Raw genomic sequence first — 26,737 nt, forward strand, 5'->3', positions numbered from 1 at the left:
ACAGCTGCTGAAGTCAGTTGCCTGGCCCTCTCCTGAGCCACTAACAACCGTTTCCCTACTGATACCTGGGATGGCAGGAATGACGTATGAGGAGAGATTGGGTCGATTGGGCTTGTACTCGCTGGAGTTTAGAAGAATGAGAGGGGATCTCATTGAAACTTATAAAATTCTAACAGGACTAGACAGACTAGATGCAGGAAGGATGTTCCCGATGGCGGGGGAGTCCAGAACCAGGGGTCACAGTCTAAAGATAAGGGGTAAGCCATTTAGGACAGAAATGAGGAGGAATTTCTTCACCCAGAGAGTGGTGAACCTGTGGAATTCTCTACTACAGAAGACAGTTGAGGCCAATTCATTAAATATATTCAAGAAGGAGTTAGATATATTTCTTAAGGCGAAAGGGATCAAGGGATATGGAGAGAAGGCAGGGACAGGGTACTGAATTTGGATGATCAGCTGTGATCTCATTGAATGGCGGAGCAGGCTCGAGGGGCCGAATGGCCTATTCCTGCTCCTATCTTCTATGTTTCTATGTTACCACAGAACAGCTTGCCCCACCCCGCCCCACTCCAACCCCGGCCCCCCGACCTTACAGCTGCTCCATCCCACCTTGATTAAAAAGGGAAGCCTCGCAGTTATACCCTCATCTTCCTATTCCACAGCCTCATGCTTCACGCCCACACTTATTTTCCCTGTTCCTCCACGTTGAAAATGTATTGACATCACAATAACAGATCATCAACAGCGGATCATTGAAACGACTGGGCCTGCATGTCTCCTGCTTGTTACAAGGTGCTTCTCTGTTACGCGCTCCTTCCAAGGCTCACTGGAGGAGCCCTGCCCTGACTCGACTCTTGCTTGGCGTGCTGCAACCAATACCGTGCCTATGGAGCATCAAAACCACGTTTAGAAGGGCCGGCGCAATAAAACCTGTCGAAGAGCAAATCAAATCTTTAGTCCGACACCAGTGGAATTTAGCTGCGTCAAAAAGGCTGTGCAATACTGATTCCAGAATGTCACAAAAATGCCGATATCAACATTTCCATCCTGGGGCTCCTGCTGCACCACACCCTTGGCAGCTGCCTTTCAGGACCTGGAAGTGCCTGGGCTTCCTCTCCCCATGGGCCTGCCCCCAATATTGCACAGCCAGGTGCTCATCCACTGTATTCAGATGAGTCCCGAGAACATGTTTGAGCACTAGGGCTAAGGTCCTAGCAGAGCACACTTCTGATGCACTTTGCTCAAATTGCACTCGTGGAGAGGAAACTCTCCCTTCATATCTCCTGTGGGCACAACACCTGTGGGCCTTTGTGCCTCTCTGGGTCAACATCCTGGTACGATGCGATTCTCCCACTAAGTTTGCTCCAACTTTGGGGAGCTGCGCTGAACCCGATGACGGGCTTGCAAGGTTCCTTCATGCCCACGGCTTTCAAGGCACGGTAATCAGTTGAACATCAGCAACGTGGAAAAAGTCTGGCATATCCTTTCTGATGCGATGTCTGAAGCTATTATGTGTACGCAGCCAATCCGAAGCTTGGAAGAAATGGCATTGTTTGAAGTAAGTAAGAAAGAAAGGAAGGAACTTGCATTTATATAGCACCTTTCAGATTCCCAGGATGTCTTTGCAGCCGATGAATTGCTGTTGTTATGTTGACAAATGAAGCCATGGATTTTTTTACATCCAGCTGAGGATTTCACCTTTACATGTTTTTGCCTCGCTTGCAGGCAGTGGGTTTGTTGCATAGCACCAACGGCTGACTGTTTCAATTATTCATCTTCAGTTTTCAGCTTTAAATGGCAATATGACTGCACATACCCACTGACTCTATTCTGCAGCATCTTTTTCAGATCCACATTCAGTTTGATGCAATATTTGCAAACCACACAATGCTCACCATTCTATTCCCTCCAATTTCTACAGAAACAAAGGCAATTGCAGAAAATCCCAAAAGATTGTGATCACTGGGTTATGAACTGAAATCTATGCAAGAATCTATGTACTGCAAAGGAAAAGGGCATGCTGTGCAATGTTCCCTGTAAGCTGCGCTTTGATCTGCGCGGCCTGTTTCTTCTAATGTGCGGTCCCTTTAAATTTCTGTGCATGTGCGGTACTTACAGTGTAAAAGCCAGTGTGCGGCCTGCACGGGACCTTTCAGGTTGCTGCGTGGTCGCTCGCACGCACCTTCGCGGGAACATTGATGCTGTGTAATAGTGTCATCTGGTAAAGGCGAGAGAGGGGCCAGAGTCCTTTTATAGAAACATAGAAGATAGGAGCAGGAGTAGGCCATTCGGCCCCTCGAGCCTGCTCCGCCATTTAATGAGATCATGGCTGATCATCCAAATTCAGTACCCTGTCCCTGCCTTCTCCCCATATCCCTTGATCCCCTTAGCCTTAAGAAATATATCTAACTTCTTCTTGAATATATTTAATGAATTGGCCTCAATTGCCTTCTGTGGTAGAGAATTCCACAGGTTCACCACTCTCTGGGTGAAGAAATTCCTCCTCATTTCACTCCTAAATGACTTACCCCTTATCCTTAAGCTATGACCCCTGGTTCTGGACTCCCCGGCCATCAGAAACATCCTTCCTGCATCTAGTCTGTCCAGGCCTGACAGAATTTTATAGGTTTCGATGAGATCCCCTCTCAATCTTCTAAACTCCAGTGAGTATAAGCTCAATCGACACAATCTCTCCTCATACGTCATTCCTGCCATCCCAGGTATCAGCCTGGTGAATCTTCGCTGTACTCCTTCCATGGCAAGAATGTTATTCCTCAGGTAAGGCTACCAAAACTGCACACAATACTCAAGGTGCGGTCTCACCAAGGCCCTGTATAACTGTAGCAAGACATCCTTGTTCCTGTACTCGAACCCTCTTGCTACGAAGGCCAACATACCATTTGCCTTCTTAACCGCCTGCTACACCTGCATGCTTACCTTCAGCGACTGGTGCACAAGAACACCCAGGTCTCTTTGCACTTCCCCTTCTCCCAATCTATTGCCATTCAAATAATAATCTGCCTTCCTGTTTTTGCCACCAAAGTGGATAACCTCACATTTATCCACATTATAGTGCATTTGCCATGATTCTGCCCAATCACCCAACCTGTCCAGATCGTACTGGAGTTTCACGACATCCTCCTCCTCAGCATACCCTCCCACCCAGCTTTGTGTCGTCTGCAAATTTGGAGATATTACATCCAATTCCCTCGTCCAGATCATTAATATATATTGTGAACAGCTGGGGTCCTAGGACCGATCCTTGCGGTACCCCACTAGTCACCGCCTGCCACTCGGAAAACGACCCGTTTATTCCAACTCTTTGCTTTCTGTCCGCCAACCAGTTCTCTATCCAAGTCAATACCTTGCCCCCAATCCCATGTCCCTTAATTTTGCACGCTAATCTCTTATGTGGGACATTATCGAAAGCCTTCTGAAAGTCCAAATATACCACATCCACTGGTTTTCCCTTATCTATTTTACCAGTTACATCCTCAAAAAATTCCAGTAGATTAGTCAAGCATGATTTACCTTTTGTAAATCCATGTTGACTTTGTCCGATCCTGTCACTGCTTTCCAAGTGCTCTGCTATTACATCTTTTATAATGGACTCTAGCATTTTCCCCACTACCGATGTCAGGCTTACCAGTCTCTAATTCCCCGCTTTTTCTCCACCACCTTTTTTGAATAGTGGGGTAACATTAGCTACCCTCCAATCCATGGGTACTGTTCCAGAGTCTATCGAGTTCTGGAAGATGACCAGCAATGCATCTACTATTTCTAGGGCCACTTCCTTAAGTACCCTGGGATGTAGATTATCAGGCCCTGGGGATTTATCGGTCTTCAGTCCCATCAATTTTCCTAACACCATTTCCCTACAAATACTGATTTCTTTCAGTTCCTCCCTTTCATCAGACCCTATGTTCCCCAGCATCTCTGGGAGGTTATTTGTGTCCTCCTTTGTGAAGATAGAACCAAAATATGTATTTAGTTGGTCTGCCATTTCTTTGTTCCCCATTATAAATTCCCCTGATTCTGACTGCAAGGGACCTATGCTTGACTTCACCAATCTTTTTCTCTTCACATATCTATAAAAGCTTTTACAGTCAGTTTTTATGTTCCCTGCCAGCTTACTCTCATTCTATTTTCCCTTTCTTAATTAATCCCCTTGTCCTCCTTTGTTGAAAACTAAACTGCTCCCAATCCTCAGGATTATTGCTTTTTCTGGCCAATTTATATGCCCTCTCCTTGGACCTTATGCTATCCCTAATTTCCCTTGTTAGCCACAGTTGAGTCACCTTTTTTGTTTTATTTTTATGCCAAACTGGGATGAACAAATTCTGTAGCTTATCCTTTCGGTCTTTGAATGTTTGCCATTGCCTATCCACCGTCAACCCTTTGAGTGACATTCCCCAATCAATCCTACCCAACTCGCTCCTCAGACCATCGTAGTTTCCTTTATTTAAATTGAGGACCCTAGTCTGAGTCAACTACTTCATTCTCCATCTTAATGAAGGATTCGATCATATTATGATCGCTCTGACCCAAGGGGCATCGTACAACAAGATTGCTAATTAATCCTTTCTCGTTACATAATACCCAGTCTAAGGTGGCCTGATCTCTGGTTGGTTCCTCGACATATTGGTCCAGGAAACCATCCCGTAAACACTCCAGGAATTCCTCCTCCACAGTATTGTTACTAATTTGGTTGTCCCAATCTATATGTAGGTCAAAGTCACCCATGATGACTGCTGTGCCCTTATTGCACGCTTCTTTAATTTCCCTTTTAATGCCATCCCCAACCTCTGCCTTACTGTTTGGAGGTCTATATACCACTCCCACTAATGTTTTTTTCCCCTTAGTATTCCTCAATTCTACCCATACTGATTCCACATCATCAGAGCTAATATCCTTCATTACAATTGTGTTAATCCCTTCTTTAGCCAGTAATGCTACCCCACCTCCCTTTTTTGCCTATCTTTCCTGAATATCGAATACCCCTGGATGTTGAGTTCCCAGTCTTCGCCATCCTTGAGCCACGTTTCCGTAATCCCAACCAAATCATATTCGTTTACCTCTATTTGCGCAGCCAATTCATCCACCTTATTACAAATGCTCCTCGCATTAAGACACAAAGCCTTCAGGCTTGTTTTTTTAACGCTCTTAGACCTATTAGAATTATTATTTACTGTGGCCACGTTTGATTTAAACCGTTGATTTCTCTGACTGCCACTTTTGTTTTTCTCCTTCCTATCTTTTGCTTTTATCCTTGTTTCCCTTTCCTCTGTCTCCCTGCTCAGGTTCCCAACCCCCTGCCATTTTAGTTTAAACCCTCCCCCACAGCACTAGCAAACACTGCCCCATGGACATCGGTTCCAGCCCTGCCCAGGTGCAAATCGTCTGGTTTGAACTGGTCCCACCTCCCCCAGAACCGGTTCCAATGTTCCAGGAACTTGAATCCCTCCCCCTGGCACCATTCCTCTAGCCACGTATTCATCTGAAGTATCCTTCTATTTCTACTCTGACTAGCACGTGGCACTGGTAGCAATCCTGAGATTACTACCTTTGAGGTCCTGTTTTTTAATTTATCTCCTAACTCCCTATATTCCGCTTTTAGGACCTCATCCTGCTTTTTACCTATATCGTTGGTGCCTATATGCACCACGACAACTGGCTGCTCACCCTCCCCTTCCAAGATGTTCTGCAGCCGCTCGGAGACATCTTACACCCTTGTACCAGGGAGGCAGCATACCATCCTGGAGTCTCGTTTGCGGCCGCAGAAACGCCTATCTATTCCCCTTACAATTGAATCCCCTATTACTATAGCTCTACCCCTCTTTTTCCTCCCATTCTGTGCAGCAGAGCCACCCCTGCTACCAGGAAGTTGGCTGCTGCTGCCTTCCTCTGATAAGCCATCCCCCCCAACAGTACTCAAAGTGGTGTATCTGTTGGAGAGGGGGATAGCCACAGGGGACCCCTGCACTACCTGCCTGCGCCTAGTACTCTGCCTGTTGGTCACCCGTTCCCTTACTTCCTGTCCAACCTTTACCTGCGGTGTGTCCAACTCCGTAAACGTGCTATTCACAATGTCCTGAGTATCGTGAACGCTCCAGTATGCATCCAATCGCAGCTCCAGTGCCGCAATGCGGTCTGTCAGTAGCTGCAGCTGAATGCACTTCCTGCACATGTAGTTGTCAGGGATACAGGAAGTGTCCCTGAGTTCCCACATATCGCAGGAGGAGCATATCACGTGGCCGGGCTGTCCTGCCATGACTTACCCTTTAATTAATTGAATTTAAATTAAATCAATCAATCCCACTAATTACACTGCAGTTAACTGGTTTACCAACAGTCCCCGCTACACCAGAGAGACCTTGGAAACTATAAACCACAGAGTTAAAGTTTAAAAAAAGAGAGAAACCAATCACTTACCTGCTTCCTGGTGATGTCACACTTTGATTACTTTTGACCTCTCTTCCCCCGCTGTTGAATTGGTAAGCCTCGCTGCTTACACACCGGTCCGATGCTCTGGTCGGGCCTCGCTGCTCCTTTTATCCTCTGCCTCGCCTCGCTGCTCACACACCGGTCCAATGCTCTGGTCGGGCCTCGCTCCTTTTATCCTCCGCCTCGCCTCGCTGCTCACACACAGGTCCGACGCTCTGGTCGGGCCTCGCTGCTCCTTTTATCCTCCGCCTCGCCTCGCTGCTCACACACAGGTCCGACGCTCTGGTCGGGCCTCGCTGCTCCTTTTATCCTCCGCCTCGCCTCGCTGCTCACACACAGGTCCGATGCTCTGGTCGGGCCTCGCTGCTCCTTTTATCCTCCGCCTCGCCTCGCTGCTCACACACGGGTCCGATGCTCTGGTTGGGCCTCGCTGCTCCTTTTATCCTCCGCCTCGCCTCGCTGCTCACACACGGGTCCGATGCTCTGGTCCTAAATGGCTTACCCCTTATCCTTAGACTGTGACCCCCTGGTTCTGGACTCCCCTGCCTTCAGGAACATCCTTCCTGCATCTAGCCTGTCTAGACCTGTTAAAAATGTTATAAGTTTCAATGAGATCCCCTCTCATTAATCTGAACTTCAGCGAGTATAAGCCTAATCGACCCAATCTCTCCTCATACGTCATTCCTGCCATCCCAGGTATCAGTCTGGTGAATCTTTGCTGCACTCCCTCCATGGCAAGAACATCCTTCCTCAGAAAAGGCGACCAAAACTGCACACAATACTCGGTGTGGTCTCACCAAGGCCCTGTACAACTGCAGCAAGACATCCTTGCTCCTGTACTCGAATCCTCTCGCTATGAAGGCCAACATACCATTTGCCTTCTTAACCGCCTGCTGCACCTGCATGCTTACCTTCAGCGACTGGTGCACAAGGACACCCAGGTCTCGTTGCACTTCCCCTTCTTTCAATCTATTGCCGTTCAGATAATAATCTGCCTTCCTGTTTTTGCCACCAAAGTGGATAACCTCGCATTTATCTACATTATACTGCATCTGCCCAATCACCCAACCTGTCCAAATCATACTGGAGTTTCTCTGCATCCTCCTCACAGCACACGCGCCCACCCAGCTTTGTGTCGTCTGCAAACTTGGAGATATTACATCTAGTTCCCTCGTCTAGATCATTAATATATATTGTGAATAGCTGGGGTCCTAGCATCAATCCCTGCGGTACCCCACTAGTCACTGCCTGCCACTCGGAGAAAGAGCCGTTTATTCCAACTCTTTGCTTCCTGTCTGCCAACTAGTTCTCTATCCAAGTCTGTACCTTACCCCCAATCCCATGTTTCTTTAACTTTGCACGTTAATCTCTTATGCGGGACCTTATCGAAAGCCTTCTGAAAGTCCAAATACACCACATCCACTGGTTCTCCCATATCTATTCTACCAGTTACATCCGCAAAAAAAATCCAGTAGATTAGTCGAGCACGATTTACCTTTTGTAAATTCATGTTGATTTTGTCTGATCCTGTCACTGTTTTCCAAGTGCTCTGCTATTACATCTTTTATAATGGACTCTAGCATTTTCCCCATTACCGATGTGAGGCGTATAATTTCCCATTTTCTCTCTACCAGCTTTTTTAAATAGTGGGGTTACATTAGCTACCCTCCAATCCATCTGTATCAGAGTCTATAGAATTTTGGAAGATGACCAGCAATGCATCTACTATTTCTAGGGCCACTTCCTTAAGTACCCTAGGATGTAGATTATCAGGCCCTGGGGATTTATCTGCCTTTAATCCCGTCAATTTCCCGAACACCATTTCCCTACAAATAGTGATTTCATTCAGTTCCTCCCTCTCATTAGACCCTATGTTCCCGACATCTCTGGGAGGTTATTTGTGTCCTCCTTTGTGAAAACAGAACCAAAGTATGTATTTAATTGGTCAGCCATTTCTTTGTTCCCCATTATAAATTCCCCAGATTCTACTGTAAAGGACCTACGCTTGGCTTCACCAATCTTTTTCTCTTCACATATCTATAGAAGCTTTTACAGTCAGTTTTTATGTTCCCTGCAAGCTTACTCTCATACTTTATTTTCGCCCTCTTAATTAATCCTTTTGTCCTCCTTTGCTGAAACCTAAACTGCTCTGAATCCTCAGGTTTGCTGCTTTTTCTGGCCAATTTATATGTCCTCTCCTTGGATCTTATACTATCCCTAATTTCATTTGTTAGCCACGGTTGCGCTGTAGGAATGGTAAAATTCCTATCTAGAGATTGAGTTCGACGTAGGCAATCAATCAAAAAGGTTTTTAATGTCAAACTAACGAGTTTAAACAGATTGATGCAAGAGAACTATGAATACAGGTTTTAACAGGTCGGATGCTCCACGAGGACTGCCTGGGCGGTCCCGTGGATGGCGTCATGACGTCATCACGTTTTCCCCGCGTTTGGGTGATCACGTGATTAGCGGCATGACGTCATCGTTTGCCCGCGCTCTTAAAGGGACCGCGCACTGTACATGCAAACAGTATATACAATGGTACAGATTTAGTCTGTAGCTAACACATCGTTAAAGGGAATTATGTACAGTTGTTCAGAGTCCCTCAGTGGCTCTGCCACATGCGCCCCCCCCCCCCCCCCCAGAATTGTCTTTAATGGAAAAAGTCAAACGGTGAGGGGGTCTGACAAGCCTGTCAGAACGACTCCTGTATTCCCGAAGCGGAAGCTGTTGGACGGCGGGCAGTCTGGCGGGTGGTTGCACTTGTTCTGGCGTGTCGACGGTGGGCGGCCGACCTCGTCTCTCGGTGGCTGTGCGGTCTCGACGGGACGGTCAAGGTCCAGGTGTGCCGGCTTCAAACGGTCGACCGAAATGTGGTCCGGTTTACCACCGATATCCACCTTGAAGGTTTTGTCTCCTGCCTCTAACACGAGGAAAGGACCAGTGTATGGGGCCTTGAGCGGATCCCGGTGAGCATCGTGGTGGATGAACACGTAGTCGGCTTGTTTCAGCTCCACTGGAACGTGAGAGCCCTGAAACCCGTGATGCAATGTGGGAACCGGTGCGAAACATCTGGCTGCTTCTTGGTGACTGATAAGCTGGCGTGAGGCGGACCATGGCTCCGTTGGTGTTGGCAGGAAATCCCCTGGCACTCGCAGCGGCTGACCATAAACGAGCTCTGCCGCGGAAGAGTGAAGATCTTCCTTGGGGGCCGTGCGAAGGCCCAACATGACCCACGGCAGCTTGTCCGCCCATCCAGCGTCTTGGAGGCTGGCCCTCACTGCGGCCTTAAGCTATCTGTGAAAACGTTCGCACAGACCGTTCGCTTGTGGGTGGTAGGCTGTGGTGTGGTGTAACTTGACACTGAGTCGTTGAGCCACTGCATTCCAGAGTTCGGAGGAAAACTGCGGTCCCCGGTCCGAAGAGATGTCAGCAGGCACTCCATGAAGAGATGAATGCCCTGGCCACGTCCACCGAAGTAGTAGATGACAAGGGAACCGCCTCCGGCCATCTGGTGGTGCGATCTACTATGGTCAGGATGTGCGTAAAACCATGGGAAGGTGGAAGTGGGTCCTACCAGGTCCACATTAACGTGGTCAAACCGTCGCTCAGGAACTGCAAAGGTGGCCAATGGAGCCTTGATGTGGCGCTGTACCTTGGCCTTTTGGCAGACCACGCAGGTGTTGGCCCAGTCGCGGACATCTTTATGCATGCCCCACCAAACGAACTTAGATGACATTAGCTTCTGAGAAGCCTTCATTCCTGGGTGTGACAACCCATGTATGGCGTCAAACACCTTGCGGCGCCAGGTGACCGGCACAATAGGGCGAGGGTCCCGAACGGCGACGTCACACAGCAACGTGGTACCAGCCGAATGCAACCTGACGTCGGCCAACTGGAGGCTAGTGGTGTTGGTGCGGTAAGCCTGCACTTCTGGGTCTGAGACTTGGTCTGCTGCCATGAGGACGTAGTCGATGCCCAGCTGGACCGCATGCACGGTCGCGCGGGAGAGGCAATCTGCCACCAGGTTGTCTTTACCGGCCATGTGCTGGGTATCTGTGGTAAATTCGGAGATATATGTCAGCTGATGTTGTCGAGATGACCACGGTTTGGCGGTCTTGGCCATGGCAAAAGTCAGTGGCTTATGGTCAACGAAAGCAGTGAAAGGATGTCCTTCCAACAAGAACCGGAAATGGCAGATGGCCAGAAAAAGGGCTAGCAACTCCTGTCGAAAGTACTGTACGCCTGCTCGTTATGCCGCAGTTGACGGCTGAAGAATGCCAACGGCTGCCACGTCCCGTTCACCCACTGCTCCTGAACGGCGCCGATTGCGTAATCTGGCGCATCGGTGGTGAGGGCGATGGTGGCTCCTGGTAGCGGGTGCGCCAGCATGGTCGCGTTGGCTAAGGCGCTCTTGGTGTCGGTGAATGCCCGGTCCATGTCAACCGTCCAGCCTACCGGATCCTTGCCAGACTTGCCTTTGAGGGCCTCGTACAGGGGCTGCATGAGCAGTGCTGCCTTAGGCACGAAACGGTGGTAAAAGTTTACCATGCCGAGGAACTCCTGCAGGGCCTTTATGTTCTGCGGGCGTGGAAAGGATGTCACCGCCTCTACCTTCGCTTGCAAAGGAACCGCTCCCTCTGAGGCAATGCGATGTCCCAGGAAATCAATGTGGGGCAGACCAAACTGACGCTTGGCTGGGTTGATAATCAGGCTGTGTTGGCTGAGGCGTCGAAAGAGGGTGCGTAGGTGAGAGATGTGTTCCTCCTTATTAGGACTGGCAATGAGGATATCTTCTAAGTGGACGAAAAGGAACTTGAGATCCCGCAGCACGGAGTCCATGAGGCGCTGGAAAGCCTGGGCGGCGTTCTTCAACCCAAACGGCATCCTTAAAAATTCGAAGAGACCGAAAGGGGTGATGACTGCGGTCTTTTGGACGTCTTGCGGGTGCACCGGGACCTGGTGGTAGCCTCGGACAAGGCCAACCTTGGAAAACACGGTGTTTCCTGCCAAATGGGCAGAGAAATCCTGGATGTGGGGGATCGGGTATCAATCAGGAGTGGTGGCGTCGTTTAGGCACCGATAGTCGCCGCAGGGCCGCCATCCGCCGCCAGGTTTCGCTACGATGTGAAGAGGCAAAGACCAGGGACTATTCGACCTGCGAATAATCCCTAAGCGTTCCATTGTTGCGAACTCTGCCTTCGCGACCGCTAGCTTGCCAGGTTCGAGGCGCGTGGACCGGGGGGCCGGTGGTGGTGATGTGGTGTTCCACACCATGTTTCGTGGCCGTGGAGGAGAACGTGGGCCTGGTCCGGTCTGGAAATTCGCCTAGCAGGCGAGCGAACTCATTCGGAGTCGGGAAAGCGCAGGAGACGGTGCGCGACATGGTGTTACTACGGTGGCAAGGGACAGAGTGAAACGTGGCCACGTTGATCAGCCGTCGGTTCCTTACATCGACCAGGATGCCGTTGGCGCACAGGAAATCTGCACCGAGAATGGCTTGCGAAACCTTGGCCGTAACGAATTCCCAGAAAAACCGCTGGCCGCCGAAGCACCTGGACCCGCCGTCTGCCGAAGGTCCGAATAGCTCCGCCATTAGCCGCTTCGAGGGGGAGGCCGTGCCTCCCAGCCTGTACATCAAGAGCTGACGCGGGTAGAATGCTGCACTGCGCTCTGGTGTCGCACAGGAACCGACGACCGGAGAGGGTATCTGTGATGAAGAGCAGCTTGCCTGCATTGCCGATTGCCATCGCGGCCGCGGGGCACCCGTTAGACCCGTTTTTCATTGGACGGAGTTGTTTTTTTTTTTTGAGAAGCTGCAGGGAGGGCGGCAACATCTTGCCTTCGCGCCAAACCGCGCGTGGTAGAAGCACAGCCCCACAGGCTGAGGAGCTAGGGCGGCATCTGTGGGGGATGGGCGCCTCGTGGCAGCGCAGTACTGTTGTGTAACTGCAAATATTTTGTCTGCCTCGGCAGCAAGCGCTGCGCAGTCTTCGACCTCGGATCTCGCCAAGGCCGCTTGCACTTGCTCTGGTAATTGGCTGAGGAATAACTCTCTGAAGAGAAAGCATTCCGGTTCGGAGCCGAGGAGTGTGAGCATTTGGCTCATCAGCTCGGAAGGTTGGGAGTCCCTGATCCCGGGCATAGCGAGCAGCTGACGGGCGCGCTCTGATTTCGTGAGCCCGAAAACCTGTAGCAACCGCGCCTTGAGGGTCTCATACTTGCGGTCCGTCGGGGGGTTCCCGAGAAGACTGATGATCCGCGAGGCGGTAGAGCCGTCGAGTGCGGAGACCACGTATAAGTATCGGGTCTGATCCTCAACGATGCCTCTCAGGGTGAACTGGGCTTCAACTTGGATGAACCACGAGGTCGCTTGTTGCTCCCAGAACTGCGGCAGCTTCAACGAAATGGCGTTTGCCTCCATGCTGTGTTCCTTTTGCGAAATCCGTTCACAAAAGTCGGGGTCACCAATGTAGGAATGGTCAAATTCCTATCTAGAGATTGAGTTCGACGCAGGCAATCAATCAAAAAGGTTTTTAATGTCAAACTAACGAGTTTAAACAGATTGATGCAAGAGAACTATGAATACAGGTCTTAACAGGTCGGAGGCTCCACGAGGACTGCCTGGGCGGTCCTGTGGATGGCGTCATGACATCACTTTTTTCCCGCGTTTGGGTGATCATGTGATTAGCGGCATGACGTCATCGCGTTTGCCCGTGCTCTTAAAGGGACCGCGCACTGTACATGCAAACAGTATATACAATGGTACAGATTTAGTCTGTAGCTAGCACATCGTTAAAGGGAATTATGTACAGTTGTTCAGAGTCCCTCAGTGGCTCTGCCACAGCGCCACCTTTTTTGTTTTATTTTTATGCCAGACAGGGATGAACAAATTCTGTAGTTCATCCATGCGATCTTTAAATGTTTGCCATTATATTAGTTTCATTCAGTTGAAGGCGATGTTTGTGGTTTTAGTACTTTTATCAAGTTTAATCCAAATTTCAGAATTGATCTTTTGCCAGACTATTACTGGGTTGAATTTGAATATCTATTGTATCCAGTTCCAATGTAGATGTCACAATTTAATTTTGCAAATGCCTTGACCATGCAACGATTAAACTCTGAATGACCTGATGCTTTGTTTATTTAACATTCAGACTCTGTGGGCTGGATTTTAATTCAGGGCGGGCTGGGGTCGTGCAATCCGCATTTCGTATTATCCACCCGAATCTAAATCGATGTGGGAGATTGATGCGATTTTAACTTAATTGGCCAATTGAGTTCCAACGTGTGGGAACCCATGGCCAATGAGTTTTTCCAGTCTGAAAGTCGCCTCCGATGACGTCATCATTGCTGCTGCATTTAAGGTTGGCAACAAGCCTTGCTTCTTCTGCAGACTGCCAAGCTTTTGCCCTTTCATGCTACAGGGACCTGGAGGCAGAATGGCCAGCCAGAGACCTAGGCCTGCTCCCAGGTTTGATGACGTTTCCTTGCAGGCTTTAGTAGAGGGAGCAAGAGCTCATAAAGAGGTGCTCTTCCCTTCAGGGAGGAAGAAGCCTCCCCAGCAGACCAAGGCTGTGTGGATCTAGGTGGCAGAGGAGGTGAACTCATTTTCAGTAACCCACAGAACCTGGATTCAATGCAGGAAGAGGTTTCATGACCTGCACACTGGAAAAGTGAGTGTGAATTTCCCGTCACCTGCAATCTGATCCCCATTGCCTCTCCTCACCAGCACTCAGCTTTAGCAATCTCTTCCTCCACATCCCACTTGACACTGACATCCATGCACCCTTAACCCTTCCCTCTCTCTCTATGGTCACATTCAACTAACTATTCGACTATGCAGCCCTCACACTCCCTATCACTGTGATGCTATGAAAACAACTGACAACACACAGGGAGGGCCCTTGGTCTTGCCACCTCACTCCATCTTTGTCTCCTTAGTATTGATGGAATCTCTACACTCACTCCTTCATTCTCACTCAACCTCCACTTGTCTCCCTCATTGCAGGAAAAGAGAGCTCACAATAAGCGAGAAAGAGCGAGGACAGGAGGAGGGCCACCCTCAGTAGCCCACCTCACCCCCTGGGAGGAGGCGGTCCTGGAGATCGTACGAGTGGAGGAAAATGCGCAAGTGGGAGACGGACAGAGGGGTGCATCACAGCAAGCTGGTGACAGAATAGTTTTCCATCTCTCTCATTGACATTGCATGAGTCACTGATAATGATTCTGAAGCTTTAACAGATGGACTGATGATAATCTGCAATATGCAATGTGCATGTAACCTTGGCATCACATCTCTGACTCTTTCCTTTACTCCCCCACAGGACCATCGCAAGCATCCGTCCCCACTAGCCAGGAGGAAGAGCATGAGCCTCAAGACTCCTCAGAGGAAGCTGCAACCTCTGAGGGCGCAGCATCAGCAGAATTCAGCACACCCAACACCAGCGCAGACACTCACACCTCGGTGGGACCTTCGGGACATTGTCACCTGGTGTATCACAGCTCCCAAGTGAGCATCAGCAGATTGTGGAGACAGGGACAGCAGTGGAGAGTCCTAGTCGGAGGGCGCAGGACTCTGCCAGCTTGGCTCAGCTGCATGTCAACCCTCTGCCTCTGGGTCCATCCATAAGATCAGCGGTGCTGGAACTCCAGGAACAGATGCAGGAGTCTCTGGCAGGTTTTGTCTCCAGGGTCGCTGTGAGTGTGGAGCGAATGGAGGAGTCCATAGCGAACATGAGCAGAGCCTTTGTGGAGTCATTGGCGCATGAACGCATCACCATGGAAAGGATGGCAACCTCCATGGAGGTGATAAGTCGCCAGAGTGCAGAGAACCTGGTGTGAGTTCAGAATAGAATGACATCTCTGGAGGAGCGATGGGCATCTATTGAACAGAGAAACCAGACCTTCATGGAAGTCCTTCCGAGTAGGACTGCCAGTGCAGATACGGGTCCCCATGGCCCCCCTGATGCAGCAAGGTGCTCTCAAGTCACTTGCAAGCGCTGAGGGGGACCTGACCCATGAGAGGGAAGTTGGTGACAGACATCAAGGAAGTGGGGGCTCCTCTCCAAGCACTCACATTTCCATGCCACTGCAGAGCCCTCGGTCAGAGCCCCACCGGAGTCCACACCCATCTGAGATCGGCATCTCAACCCCTGCACAGCCGCAGGAGCAGCAGACTGTTGCCGAGCCCTCACAGGTTCGCAACCCCAGAGGACGCCCGCCAAAGGTGTCGAGACAGGAGCAGCAGGAAAGTGAGCAAGGGGCCTCCACATCTGCTGGAGCCACAGGGGAAGCACCACGGAGCACGTGTAAGAGAAAGATACTGCACATATAGTCGCAAGGGTAGTCACTTGGGTGAAATTTGATGTTTTCTGTGAAAAAGCCACAGATGAATAATGTAAATAAAAAATCTGATGGCTGCTGCTGTAGTTGTGACGTGTGTCATTTCGCGAATGGGACTTTCACATTGAAGGCTTAGGATTACTTGCAATTGTCAGTATGGTGGTCAAATTGCTAGGAATCCGCTGATCCTTGGCCATTGTCGATGCTCAGGTAAGAAGCTGCGAGGCAAAAGTGCTTGATTGGCTAGGCTAAGCAAATCTGGCCAAGATGAGTGCGTTCCTTGCATCCCGGGCAGCAATGTTCTCGCGAAAAGCTGCCGCTGGTTGATGGGCCTCTGCAAGAAGTCCCACCACCGCCACCACCACCACGCCATGTTGTACAGCACACCACGACGATTCTGGAGACCCTGGCTACTGAGTACTGCAGGGCTTCACCTGATCTATCCAAGCATCTGAAGCGCATCTTCAGCAAACCGATGGTTTGCTCGATTATGGCTCTGGTGGACATGTGGCTGGAGTTGTAGCTCTCCTCAGCTTCGTTGGATGGCCTCCTCAACGGCGTCATTAGCCACGTCTTCAGGGGATAGCCCTTGTCTCCAATTAGCCATTCGTTAAGTTGGTCTGGCGGACTGAATAGCGGAGGCACACTAGACTGGCGCAGTATGAAGGAGTCATGGCAACTGCCAGGGTACTTGGCACAAACATGCAAAATTTCCTCCTTGTGGTCACACACCAGCTGAACGTTAAGGGAGTGGAAGCCCTTGCGGTTAACAAAAGTACCTGGATTGCGATGGGGTGCCTTAAGGGCCACGTGTGCAGTCAACGACGCCCTGCACCCTTGGAAAGCCTGCCAGATAAGCTAATCCAACCGCACGCGCCGTGACACTTGCTTGATCCTTGGTGAAATGGATGTGATTGTGCACACTGGCGAAGAGGGCATCGGTTACCTGCGTGATGCAAGTGTGTGCGGCCGCCTGGGAGATGCCGCTGATGTCTGCTGCTGATCCCTGGAATGAGCCTGAGGCAAAAAAGTTGAGTGCAGTGGTGACTTTGATGGCCACTGGTAAGGGTTGTCCACCTGGTCCTCTGGCCTGCAGGTCTTGTTGCAGCATTGCGCTGATGTCACCCACTGCCTCTCGCGAAAGTCGGAGCCACCTTTTGCACTGCTGCTCAGACATGTTGAGGTAGCTGACCCTGTGTCTGTAGACCCTGTTTGGAGGGTATCTCCTGCGTCGACGGGCTTCAATGCGCTGGCCCCTTCTGGCCTGTGCAGCTTCAGGTGGGTGAGCAGCAGCTTGGTGCTCCTGTTGTTGGTGCTGCTGTTGTTCCTGGTTCTGCTGGTGCCGCGGCTGGTCTTCGTCCTCATCTAATGTCCAGAAGGGAAGGAAATAAATGGCTCCCATGCTTCTGGTATATGCCTCAGTTGAGGAAGCGCTCAGTGAAGGTGGTGAGAGGGGTTTCCCAGGAGGTCAGGCCCCAAACTTCCACAGCTGTGGTTGTGCCTTCTAAATGTTCCCCAGACCTGAGACTACAAAGTCCTGCCACCTGCAAATGATGGCTGATCAAATCTCCTCTTTAATGGTTGAGCTGCAGCTGATAGTCAGCAATCCAATTGTGCTCCCGCCAGGTTTCACCGTCGTGTTTCAGAACAGGCATGTTTCACGTGGGAAAAGGGTTAAAATCGCAAAGGCCTTTCAAAATGGCATTATAGAGGCAATTTAGTGGTTGTTAAAGGCCTTAACGGCCTATCCTGCCTCTTGGAGGCGGGACGGAGACGGGACCATCAGACATGAATTAATGAAAATTGCTTGGAGGGCGGGGTTGGGCCCGCACGCCAGTTTTTGCAATTTTAACCCCCCCCCCCCCCCCCACACACGCCTCCGATCCCGCCTCCACAGCCCAACGAAAATCCTGCCCTGTGTCTTAAGGGAACACAATTTCACCATACCACACCATAATGCATTGTGCGTTACATGTACATGGTAAAACATTCCTGCCCTTACAAAACAGCGTGTCATCCAATTACCGTGAGCAATGCTACAGGAGATCCAGCGTAGCGTGTGCCAGGTTTCACAATTTAAAAAAATAAAATAGAAAGAAGGCTAGTCACTTAATACTGGGTGCTTTTAACTTACAACCTGAAACTTGGAGGGCCATTTCCAAACCCCAACATTCCCTGACCACACAACAACTAAAACTCAGAACAGAACTATTGTCTGCATCTAGCTAACAATTTCACTTTTGTGAATTTAAGGGACTCCATTCCATTGTAAAATCAGAATTAATTGCATGGTGTAACGCTCCCATCCTTCTAAAACTGCATATCATTGACTTGTTGTGGACAGCAGCATGGTCCTTGGGTTTAGTCTCATTTTTATAGAATGTAAGTTGAGAAATGAAATTAAAATTGTAGTTATTCTTAAATTGCGGTTTTACTCATCACCGTTCTTTGTTTCCAGGGTATCAATGGAACTTCATCAGCGCCCAGCCTTCATTACACGCACAGACACTGCAACAGTCAGGGTGCTGGACTTTGGGCACCCGGGTTTACTCAATCCCAATCCAGTTGTTAAAGATGAAACTCAGCTCCTTATTGAAGAATATCTTTCTCCATCCAAATTGGTGAGACATTGGAAAAAATTGTCCAAAAAATTCTGAGTAAAGATTTTCAAAATCAAAAAGCATACTTACAGTGCAGATATGTTTCAGAATGATTCAGTCTTTTAAAGGGTGTTTGGGACCCAGCAAAATGTTTTGCGAGAGTGCTGTACTAGGGTTGTATGCATGGAAGTGTGCAGTGTTGCAATAGATGCTGGCGCAACCCAAGAGTGTCCAAATCACGGTCAATGGGTCTCGAGTCTTGGCCGTCCAGCTCACGAAGCCCAGGCAGCTCGATACCGTGTGCACTTGGATTTTGTAGCCACTGGTTTGTCCTGTTGTGAATTTCTTGGGCTCCAGAGGTTCTTAGCACTGTTGCCTCATTGGTGGATTAATGCTGAATCAGAACGCCAAAATCCATCAGTGTGGGCAACTTGAATGGGATTTCAATTTTATATGTGGCCCACAAGGCTGCTTTGGTGTGACCACACCTGGAGTACTGTGCACAGTTTTGGTCTCCTTATCTGAGAAAGGACATACATGCCTTGGAGGCGGTGCAAGGAAGGATCACCAGATTGATCCCTAGGATGAGAGGGCTGTCCTATGAGGAGAGATTGTGTAGATTGGGCCGATACTCTCTGGAGTTTAGAAGAATGAGAGGTGGTCTCATCGAAACATACAAGTTTCTGAGGGGGATTGACAGGGTCGATGCTGAGAGGTTGTTTCCCCCTGGTTGGGGAGTCCAGAACTAGGGGGCACAGTCTCAGGATAAGGGGTCGGCCATTTAGGACTGAGATGAGGAGGAATTTCTTCACTCAGAGGGTGGTGAATCTTTGGAATTCTCTGCCCCAGAGGGCTGTGGATGCTCAGTCGTTGAGTATATTCAAGGCTGAGATCGATAGAGTTTTGGACTCTCGGGGAATCAAGGAATATGGGGATCGGGCGGGAAAGTGGAGTTGAGGTCGAAGGTCAGCCATGATCTTATTGAATGGTGGAGCAGGCTCGAGGGGCCGTGTGGCCGACTCCTGCTCCTAATTCTTATGTTCTTCTAACGGCCATTTCAGTACTGTGGCAGGAGAAGAAACCTGGAGGGATTGCAGGGAAGATGGGAACGGATTTGGGAGGCAAGAACACGTTGAAGTACTTTGGAGAGGATAACATTCAATGTGGTAGAATTTCACCACGAAATCTGAAAGTTTCTGGTGCAACCCATTGAAAACACTTGCGAGTGACGGCCAGCTCCTCAAAAACATTGATCCTCTCTATACTGCAAATACAGTGAGAGAGACTGTGACTCTTTTTTCCTCTCAACATGCAAGACAGTGCACTGTACAGCATCAAATATGATGAGTGCACTATCATCTGTGACAATATAATACCATAACAACAGATAAAAATAGTAAATTGTTATGAAATGTCAGTTTGTTTCTCACACCATAATAGCATTACATCGAATCTTACAGGAACAGGCCATTCGGCCCCACTGGTCCATGCGGTGTTTATGCTCCACACGAGCCTCCTCTCACCTTGCTTCATCTTGCCCTATCAGCATAACTTATTCTTTTTTCCCCTCATGTACTTCTCTAGCCTCCCCTTAAATGCATATGTGCTATTCACCTCAACCACTCCCTGTGGTAGCGAGTTCCACATTCTCACCGCTCTCTGGGTAAAGAGATTTCTCCTGAATTCCCCATTGGATTTATCAGTGACTATTTATATCTTTGGCCCTTAGTTCTGGTCTCCCCCTACCCCATCAAACCCCTTCATAATTTCAAAGACCTCTTATCAGGTCACCCCTCAGCCTTCTATTTACTAGAGAAAAAAGCCCCAGCCTGTTCAATCTTTCCTGATGGGTATACTCTCAGTTCTGGTATCATCCTTGTAGATCTTTTTTCACCACCTCCAGTGCCTCTATATCCTTTTTGGTATTGGTGTTGTATATGACCCGTTGAGAGGCAGTGTTTCTGTACATCCAATGCTATGTATTCCAACATACTATAGTCTGTTTCAGAATGCAAACTGGGGCAAAGAAAGCAGGGGGGTGAGGATTGCAAATGTTTTTGTGACTGGCACCAGTGCAACTGATGAACCCACAATTGATGCAACTCCCCATTCCCCATCTCTACCTGCGGCCACTGTGAAAGCTTGACTGGTACATCAGCTGTGCAGCCACTTATCCACAGATCCCTTTCAGTCTTTAGGATCTAGATCTGGGATGATCACCTTAATCAGGACTACAGTAAATGTATTAAATAACCAAAAGGTACCAAGTGATGAGGAAGGCCATTTGGCCCATCTTAGTTCATCCATCTGGAGCAACCCTACCTCACCCCCCCTTCCACCCCCCACATTGCTGCATCTGGTTGTTTCTTAAATGATTTCAGGGTGTTTGCTTCCACCACTCCACCTCCCGCCCCCCCCAACCCCCCCTCACCCCCGGAGTCCATTCCAAGTGTCGATCACTCTCTGTGTGAAGGAGAACCTCCTGGTATCAGTCCTACATTTACCTTTTACTAGTTTGAATCTGTGTCCCCTTGCCCTACTCGCTCTGTTTAAAGTAATAATCCTGATTAACATTTTCCATACCAACTACTATTTCACCCTTCTACAAGGAGACCTCCCAGGCACCTCTTTTCCAGGCTTTTCTCAAAACTCAGACCCTTGGTACCAGAGATCGGCCCCGTGACGCTTCTCTGCACTGTCTCCCTTGTGTCTCCATCATCAGAACTGCATGCAGTACTCAAAGTGTGCTCTGACCAGAGCCCGGTACAGTTTGATCACTTTACTCCACTGTTCTGGCTGTGTAATTCAACATTCTATTGTCTTTATTGATTGCTGATTGGCGCTGATTGGACATGTTCAGTGTTGAGTTCACTAAGACTCCTATGCCTCTTTCAACCTCATCCTTAGCTATTTCAGCGTCATTCATGGAATATGTGTGTCGCCCATTAAATGTACTTCATCCTTTTCCTGGCCAAAGGTTAAAAAAAAATGGGATTATCTGCATTTCCAGTGGAAGGATGTTTTAACCGATTAAAAAGTTTTCTCTTTTGGAATTATGCCAGTAAATTGTATTTCAAATACCCTGTAGAAGCACCTTTTTCGAATTGCCTTGACAGTACTTGAGGATATCCTTCCATTGTTCTGTGTTTGCACATTCATTTCTTGCTTATACAGGAGAGAACCAATTTATGCAGCTTTACATAAAAGAAAAAACTGCAACTCTGCATTTTCTTCTCTTTGGAAATATATAATTAGTTTAAAAGGGTATTTGGAAACCTCTGTCCTTTGGCGATGGCAGCACTGAGCTGTCTACAGAATGCTTGGATCTGCAGAAGAAGCCTCTGGTTTTAATAAATTACTGGAAAAAAATATAAAAGAAGCCTCAAGTTTGTTATAGAATCTTACAGTGCAGGAGGAGGCCATTCGGCCCATCGTGCCCGTGCCGGCTCTTTGAAAGAGCTCTCCAGTTAGTCCCACTCCCCCCTGCTCTTTGCCCATAACGCTGCAAACTTTTCCTGTTTAAGTATTTATCGAATCCCTGATTGAAAGTTACTATTGAATCTGCTTCCACCGCCCTTTCAGGCAGTGCGTTCCAGATCACAACAACTCGCTGCGTAAAATAAATTCTCCTCATCTCCCCCCTGGTTCTTTTTCTAATTACCATAAATCCGTGTCCTCTGGTTACCGACCCTCCTGCCAGTGGAAACAGTTTCTCCTTACTATCAAAACCATTCATAATTTTGAACGCCTCTATTAAATCTCTCCTTAACCTTCTCTGCTCTAAGGAGAACAATCCCAGTTTCTCCAGTCTCTCCAGTGTTGGCAGATAACTTTACAATGGATGTCCTGGTAGATGTAAAGGATCATTCTTTCTCAATGTATTACATATTTATAAATTACAGATTTAGAAAAATAATGCACTAGATTATACTCATCATACTTGCAAACCAGTTCAAAAACTTCCAGTCGTCTCCATCCCCTCTCTGGCATCGTGCTTGCTCCTGTTTGGTTCAAATTGGATATTTGTGAAACAGCAACAAAAATTCACCTGAAATGTAGGAGATGCAGCACTGAGACATTAGCCCGCAGGAATGAAAACCCATCAGTCACAACGTTCAAAATAAAACCATAAATGAAAAGTAGGCAGTCAGCAGTAGCTATTAATGAAAAAGGAGATAAACCAATCAAATAGCTTTCTGAAATTCCTTGCAGAAAGGATAAATAGGGCAGTCACAAGGACTTTAAACAAGTAATCAATTGTTTTACAACATGGAGGTCTAGTTGTGTCCTTCACTAGTTCCTGTTAAGAATGTCCTGCGCAAGCCCGAGTATTTATACTCTCCCTGGACAGCGCCACCCGTAAGCCGCTCTGTTGATTCATGTCAAGAAACATGTGAGTAAAACATTAGCGCTGAAGGACAGGCTAGGATGTGTGGCCCAAATAAGCGTGAGTAAGGATGAAATCACTTCAATGATGAGAGAATTTAAAGAGAGGTAAGCAGCCAGTGGAGACCTTATGGGTTGAATTAAGAAATAGGAAAGGATCTAAGATTGTAGTTTGAATTGTGTATTGACCCCCCTGGTAGCAGCTGTGAAGTGCTAGATTGTATAAATGCAGAGATTAGACAAGCGTGTAGTAAAGGCAGAGTGGTTTTAATGGAGGATTTTAACTTTCATATAGATTGGGATAAGCAGACTTGCACCTGTCAGAAAGGTAGTGAATTTCTTGAGTTTGTCCGGGATAGTTTTCTACAACAATATGTCCTAGAGGCAACTAAGGGGCAAGCCATATTAGATTTAGTAATGGGTAATGAGCCAGATTTAGTTAACGGTTATCCAATAGCGATCATAACGTGAACGAGTTCAACGTAGCGTTTGAAAGGGAGAAACGCGAAGCAGCTACTAAGATTCTAGATTTTGGTAATGTCGACTTCAATGGGATGAGCCAGAGACTGTCCACAGTAAACTGGGCAAATCTGTTAAGAACGTAAGAAATAGGAGCAGGAATAGGCCACTTGTCCCCTCGAGCCTGCTCCGCCATTCAATAAGATCATGGCTGATCTTGGGCTCAAAGCCACTTCCCCGCCCGCTCCCCATAACCCTTCACTCCCTATCTTGCAAAAATCTGTCTATCTCCACCTTAAATGTATTTAATGACCCAGCCTCCACGGCTCTCTGGGGCAGAGAATTCCACAGATTTATGACCCTCAGAGAAGAAATTCCTCCTCATCTCGGTTCTAGAAGGGCGACCCTTTATTCTGAGACTGTGCCCCCGAGTTCTAGATTTTCCCACGAGGGGAAACATCCTCTTTGCATCTACCCTGTCGAGCCCCCTCGGTATCTTACATGTTTCAATAAGATCACCTCTCATTCTTCTAAATTCCAATGAGTATAGGCCCAACCTGCTCAACCTTTCTTCATAAGTCAATCCCCTCATCTCTGGAATTAACCGAGTGAATCGTCTCTGAACTGCCTCCAATGCAAATATATCCTTCCTTAAATAAGGAGACCAAAACTGTACACAGTACTCCAGGTGTGGTCTCACCAATACCCTGGACAGTTGTAGCAGGACTTCCCTGTTTTTATACTCCAACCCCCTTGCAATAAAGGCCAACATTCCATTTGCCTGTTAATGGGTAAAATGACAGAAGATCAGTGGGAGATGTTTAAAAAAAGAATTTAAGGTGATGCAGAGCCAGTTTATACCCCTGAGGGGCAAGAGTTCTACTTGCCACAAGAAACAGCCAGGGATGATTAAAGAGGTGAGGGACAGCATCAAACTAAAGGGAAGGGCATACAAAAATACAAAAAATAGCACAGATCCTGGCGAATGGGAAAGATACAAAGAACAGCAAAGGGTCACAAAACCGATAAGAGCTACAAAAAGAGAGTATGAAATGAAACTTGTAAGGGATATCAAAATCAATATGAAGAATTTTTACAGTTACATTAGGAAAAAGAGGGTAATCCGGAGAATGTGGGCCCTTAAAAACTGAAAGCGGCGATATTGTCAATGACAATGGGGAAATGGCGGACATGTTGAACAATTACTTTGAGTCAGTATTTACAGTAGAAGAGGATAGCGTGCCGGAAATCCCAAAGAAACTAATATTGAATCGGGGACAGGGACTCAATAAAATTAACGTAAGTAAAATAACAGTAATGAGGAATATAATGGCACTAAAGGGTGACAAATCCCCAGGGCCAGATGGTTTCCATCCCAGTGTTTTAAAGGAAGTCGGTGAGCACATTGCAGGTGCCCGAACTATAATCTTCCAAAGTTCTCTCGATTCAGGAACTGTCCCTTTAGATTGGAAAATTGTGCATGTCACTCCGTTATTTAAGAATGGTGAGAGAGGGAAACCAGGGAATTAAAAACCAGAGTCTATAATTAAGGATAGGGTGACTGAATACCTCGAAAATTTTCAGTTGATCAGAGAGAGCCAGCATGGATTTGTGAAAGGCAGGTCATGCCTGACAAACCTGATTGAATTTTTTGAGGCGGTGACTAAAGTAGTGGACAGGGGAATGTCTATGGATGTTATTTATATGGACTTCCAGAAGACATTTGATAAAGTCCCACATAAGAGACCGTTAACTAAGGTAAAAGCCCACGGAATTGAGGGCAAATTATTGACCTGGTTAGGAGATTGGCTGAGCGGCAGGAGACAGGCAGTAGGGATAATGAGTAGATACTCAGATTGGCAGGATGTGACTAGTGGTGTCCCGCAGGGATCTGTGTTGGGGCCTCAACTATTCACAATGTTTATTAACAACTTAGATGATGGGATAGAAAGTCATATATCCACATTTTCTGATGACACAAAGATAGGTGGCAGTGTAGATGAAAGCATAAAACTACAAAGGGATATTGATAGATTTAGTGAATGGGCAAAACTGTGGCAAATGGATTTCAATGTAAGCAAACGTGAGGTCATCCACTTTGGACCTAAGAAGTATAGAACAGGGGACTTTCTAAATGGTGAAAAGCGAAAAACAGTGGAGGTCCAAAGAGACTTGGGGTCCAGGTACATCGATCATTAAAATGTCATGAACAGGTGCAGAAAATAATCAAAAAGGCTAATGGAATGCTGGCCTTTATATCGAGAGGACTAGAGTACAAGGGGGTAGAAGTTATGCTGCAGCTGTACAAAACCCTGGTTAGACCACACCTGGAGCACTGGGAGCAGTTCTGGGCACCACACCTTAGGAAGGATATATTGGCCTTGGCGGGAGTGCAGCGTAGGTTTACCAGAATCATACCCGGACTCCAAGGGTTAAGTTATGAGGAGAGATTACACAAACTAGGGTTGTTTTCCCTAGAACTTAGACGGTTAAGGGGTGATCTGATCGAAGTTTTTAAGATATTAAGGGGAACTGATAGGGTAGATAGAGAGAAACTATTTCCGCTGGTTGGGGAGTCTAGGACTAGGGGACAGAGTAAATATAGAGCCGGGCCTTTCAGGAGTGAAATTAGGAAACACTTCTACACACAAAGGGTGGTAGAAGTTTGGAAAACTCTTCCACAAATGGCAATTGATGCTAGATCAATTAATTTTAAATCGGAGATTGATAGCTTTCTGTTAACCAAAGGCAGGTATATGGTGCTAGGTCGGAGATCAACCATGATCTCAATGAATGGCGGAACAGGCTCGAGTGGCTAAATGGCCTACTCCTGTTCCTATGTTCCTAGATGCCGTCTTGAACTGTTACTGGCTGAAGTACTTTGTACTGGACGTAAAGTAGGTCATAAGAGAAGTGAAAACCTTCAGGGAAAGGAGTAAACTTGCATTTTCTGTGTTTAAAATCTGTCTAAGATAGGTTTTCACTGGAGGTCGGTGGCTAGGGCTTGAATCCATGTTCTTCCCAAAGCTATCAATCCGTGAAAGAGATACTTCCTCTCATCAAGCACGTGCCTACAATTCCCAGCACGCAGCAAAAGCAGTAGCCAATTTGCGCACAGCAAGGTCCCACAAAAAGCAATGAGATAAATGGCACGATAATCTGTTTTAGGTCTTGGTTGAGGATTAAATATTTGCCAGGATATCCAGAGAACTCCCCGGCTCCTCTTTGAATAGTGCCCTGGGATTTTATACATCCACACGAGAGGGCAGACAGGGCCTCGGTTTAACATCTCATCCGAAAGACTGCACCTCCGACAGTGCAGCACTCCCTCAGTACTGCACTGAAGGGGCAGCCTAGATGACATGCTGAAGTCTTTGGAGTATGGCTTGAACTCACTGAGCCAAGGCTTGACACCTTCAGTGTGATTCTCGATAAGTAATCAGCGCTACAAGTGTGAGGAAAGCCAGGCTATAGCAGTGATTGAGTTTGTTTTACCTAAAGTC

At 47.9% G+C, this 26,737-nt stretch overlaps 1 protein-coding gene across 5 annotated transcripts in view; it reads left to right on the forward strand.

The window, feature by feature from the left end:
- Positions 1 to 26,737, forward strand: part of lrrc56 (leucine rich repeat containing 56) — a 235,646-nt gene that overhangs the window by 28,484 nt on the left and 180,425 nt on the right. For all 5 annotated transcript variants that reach the window (XM_086008403.1, XM_086008398.1, XM_086008400.1 and 2 more), the window contains one exon: positions 18,248 to 18,410. In XM_086008403.1, coding sequence (XP_085864529.1) covers positions 18,255 to 18,410 — 156 coding nt within the window. In that variant the 5' untranslated portion in view covers positions 18,248 to 18,254. The remainder of the gene's footprint in view (positions 1 to 18,247; positions 18,411 to 26,737) is intronic.

This window comes from Somniosus microcephalus, chromosome 15 (assembly GCF_052327205.1).
Source record: "Somniosus microcephalus isolate GS21.2 chromosome 15, FLI_Smic_1.0, whole genome shotgun sequence".
NCBI classification, from domain to species: domain Eukaryota; kingdom Metazoa; phylum Chordata; class Chondrichthyes; order Squaliformes; family Somniosidae; genus Somniosus; species Somniosus microcephalus.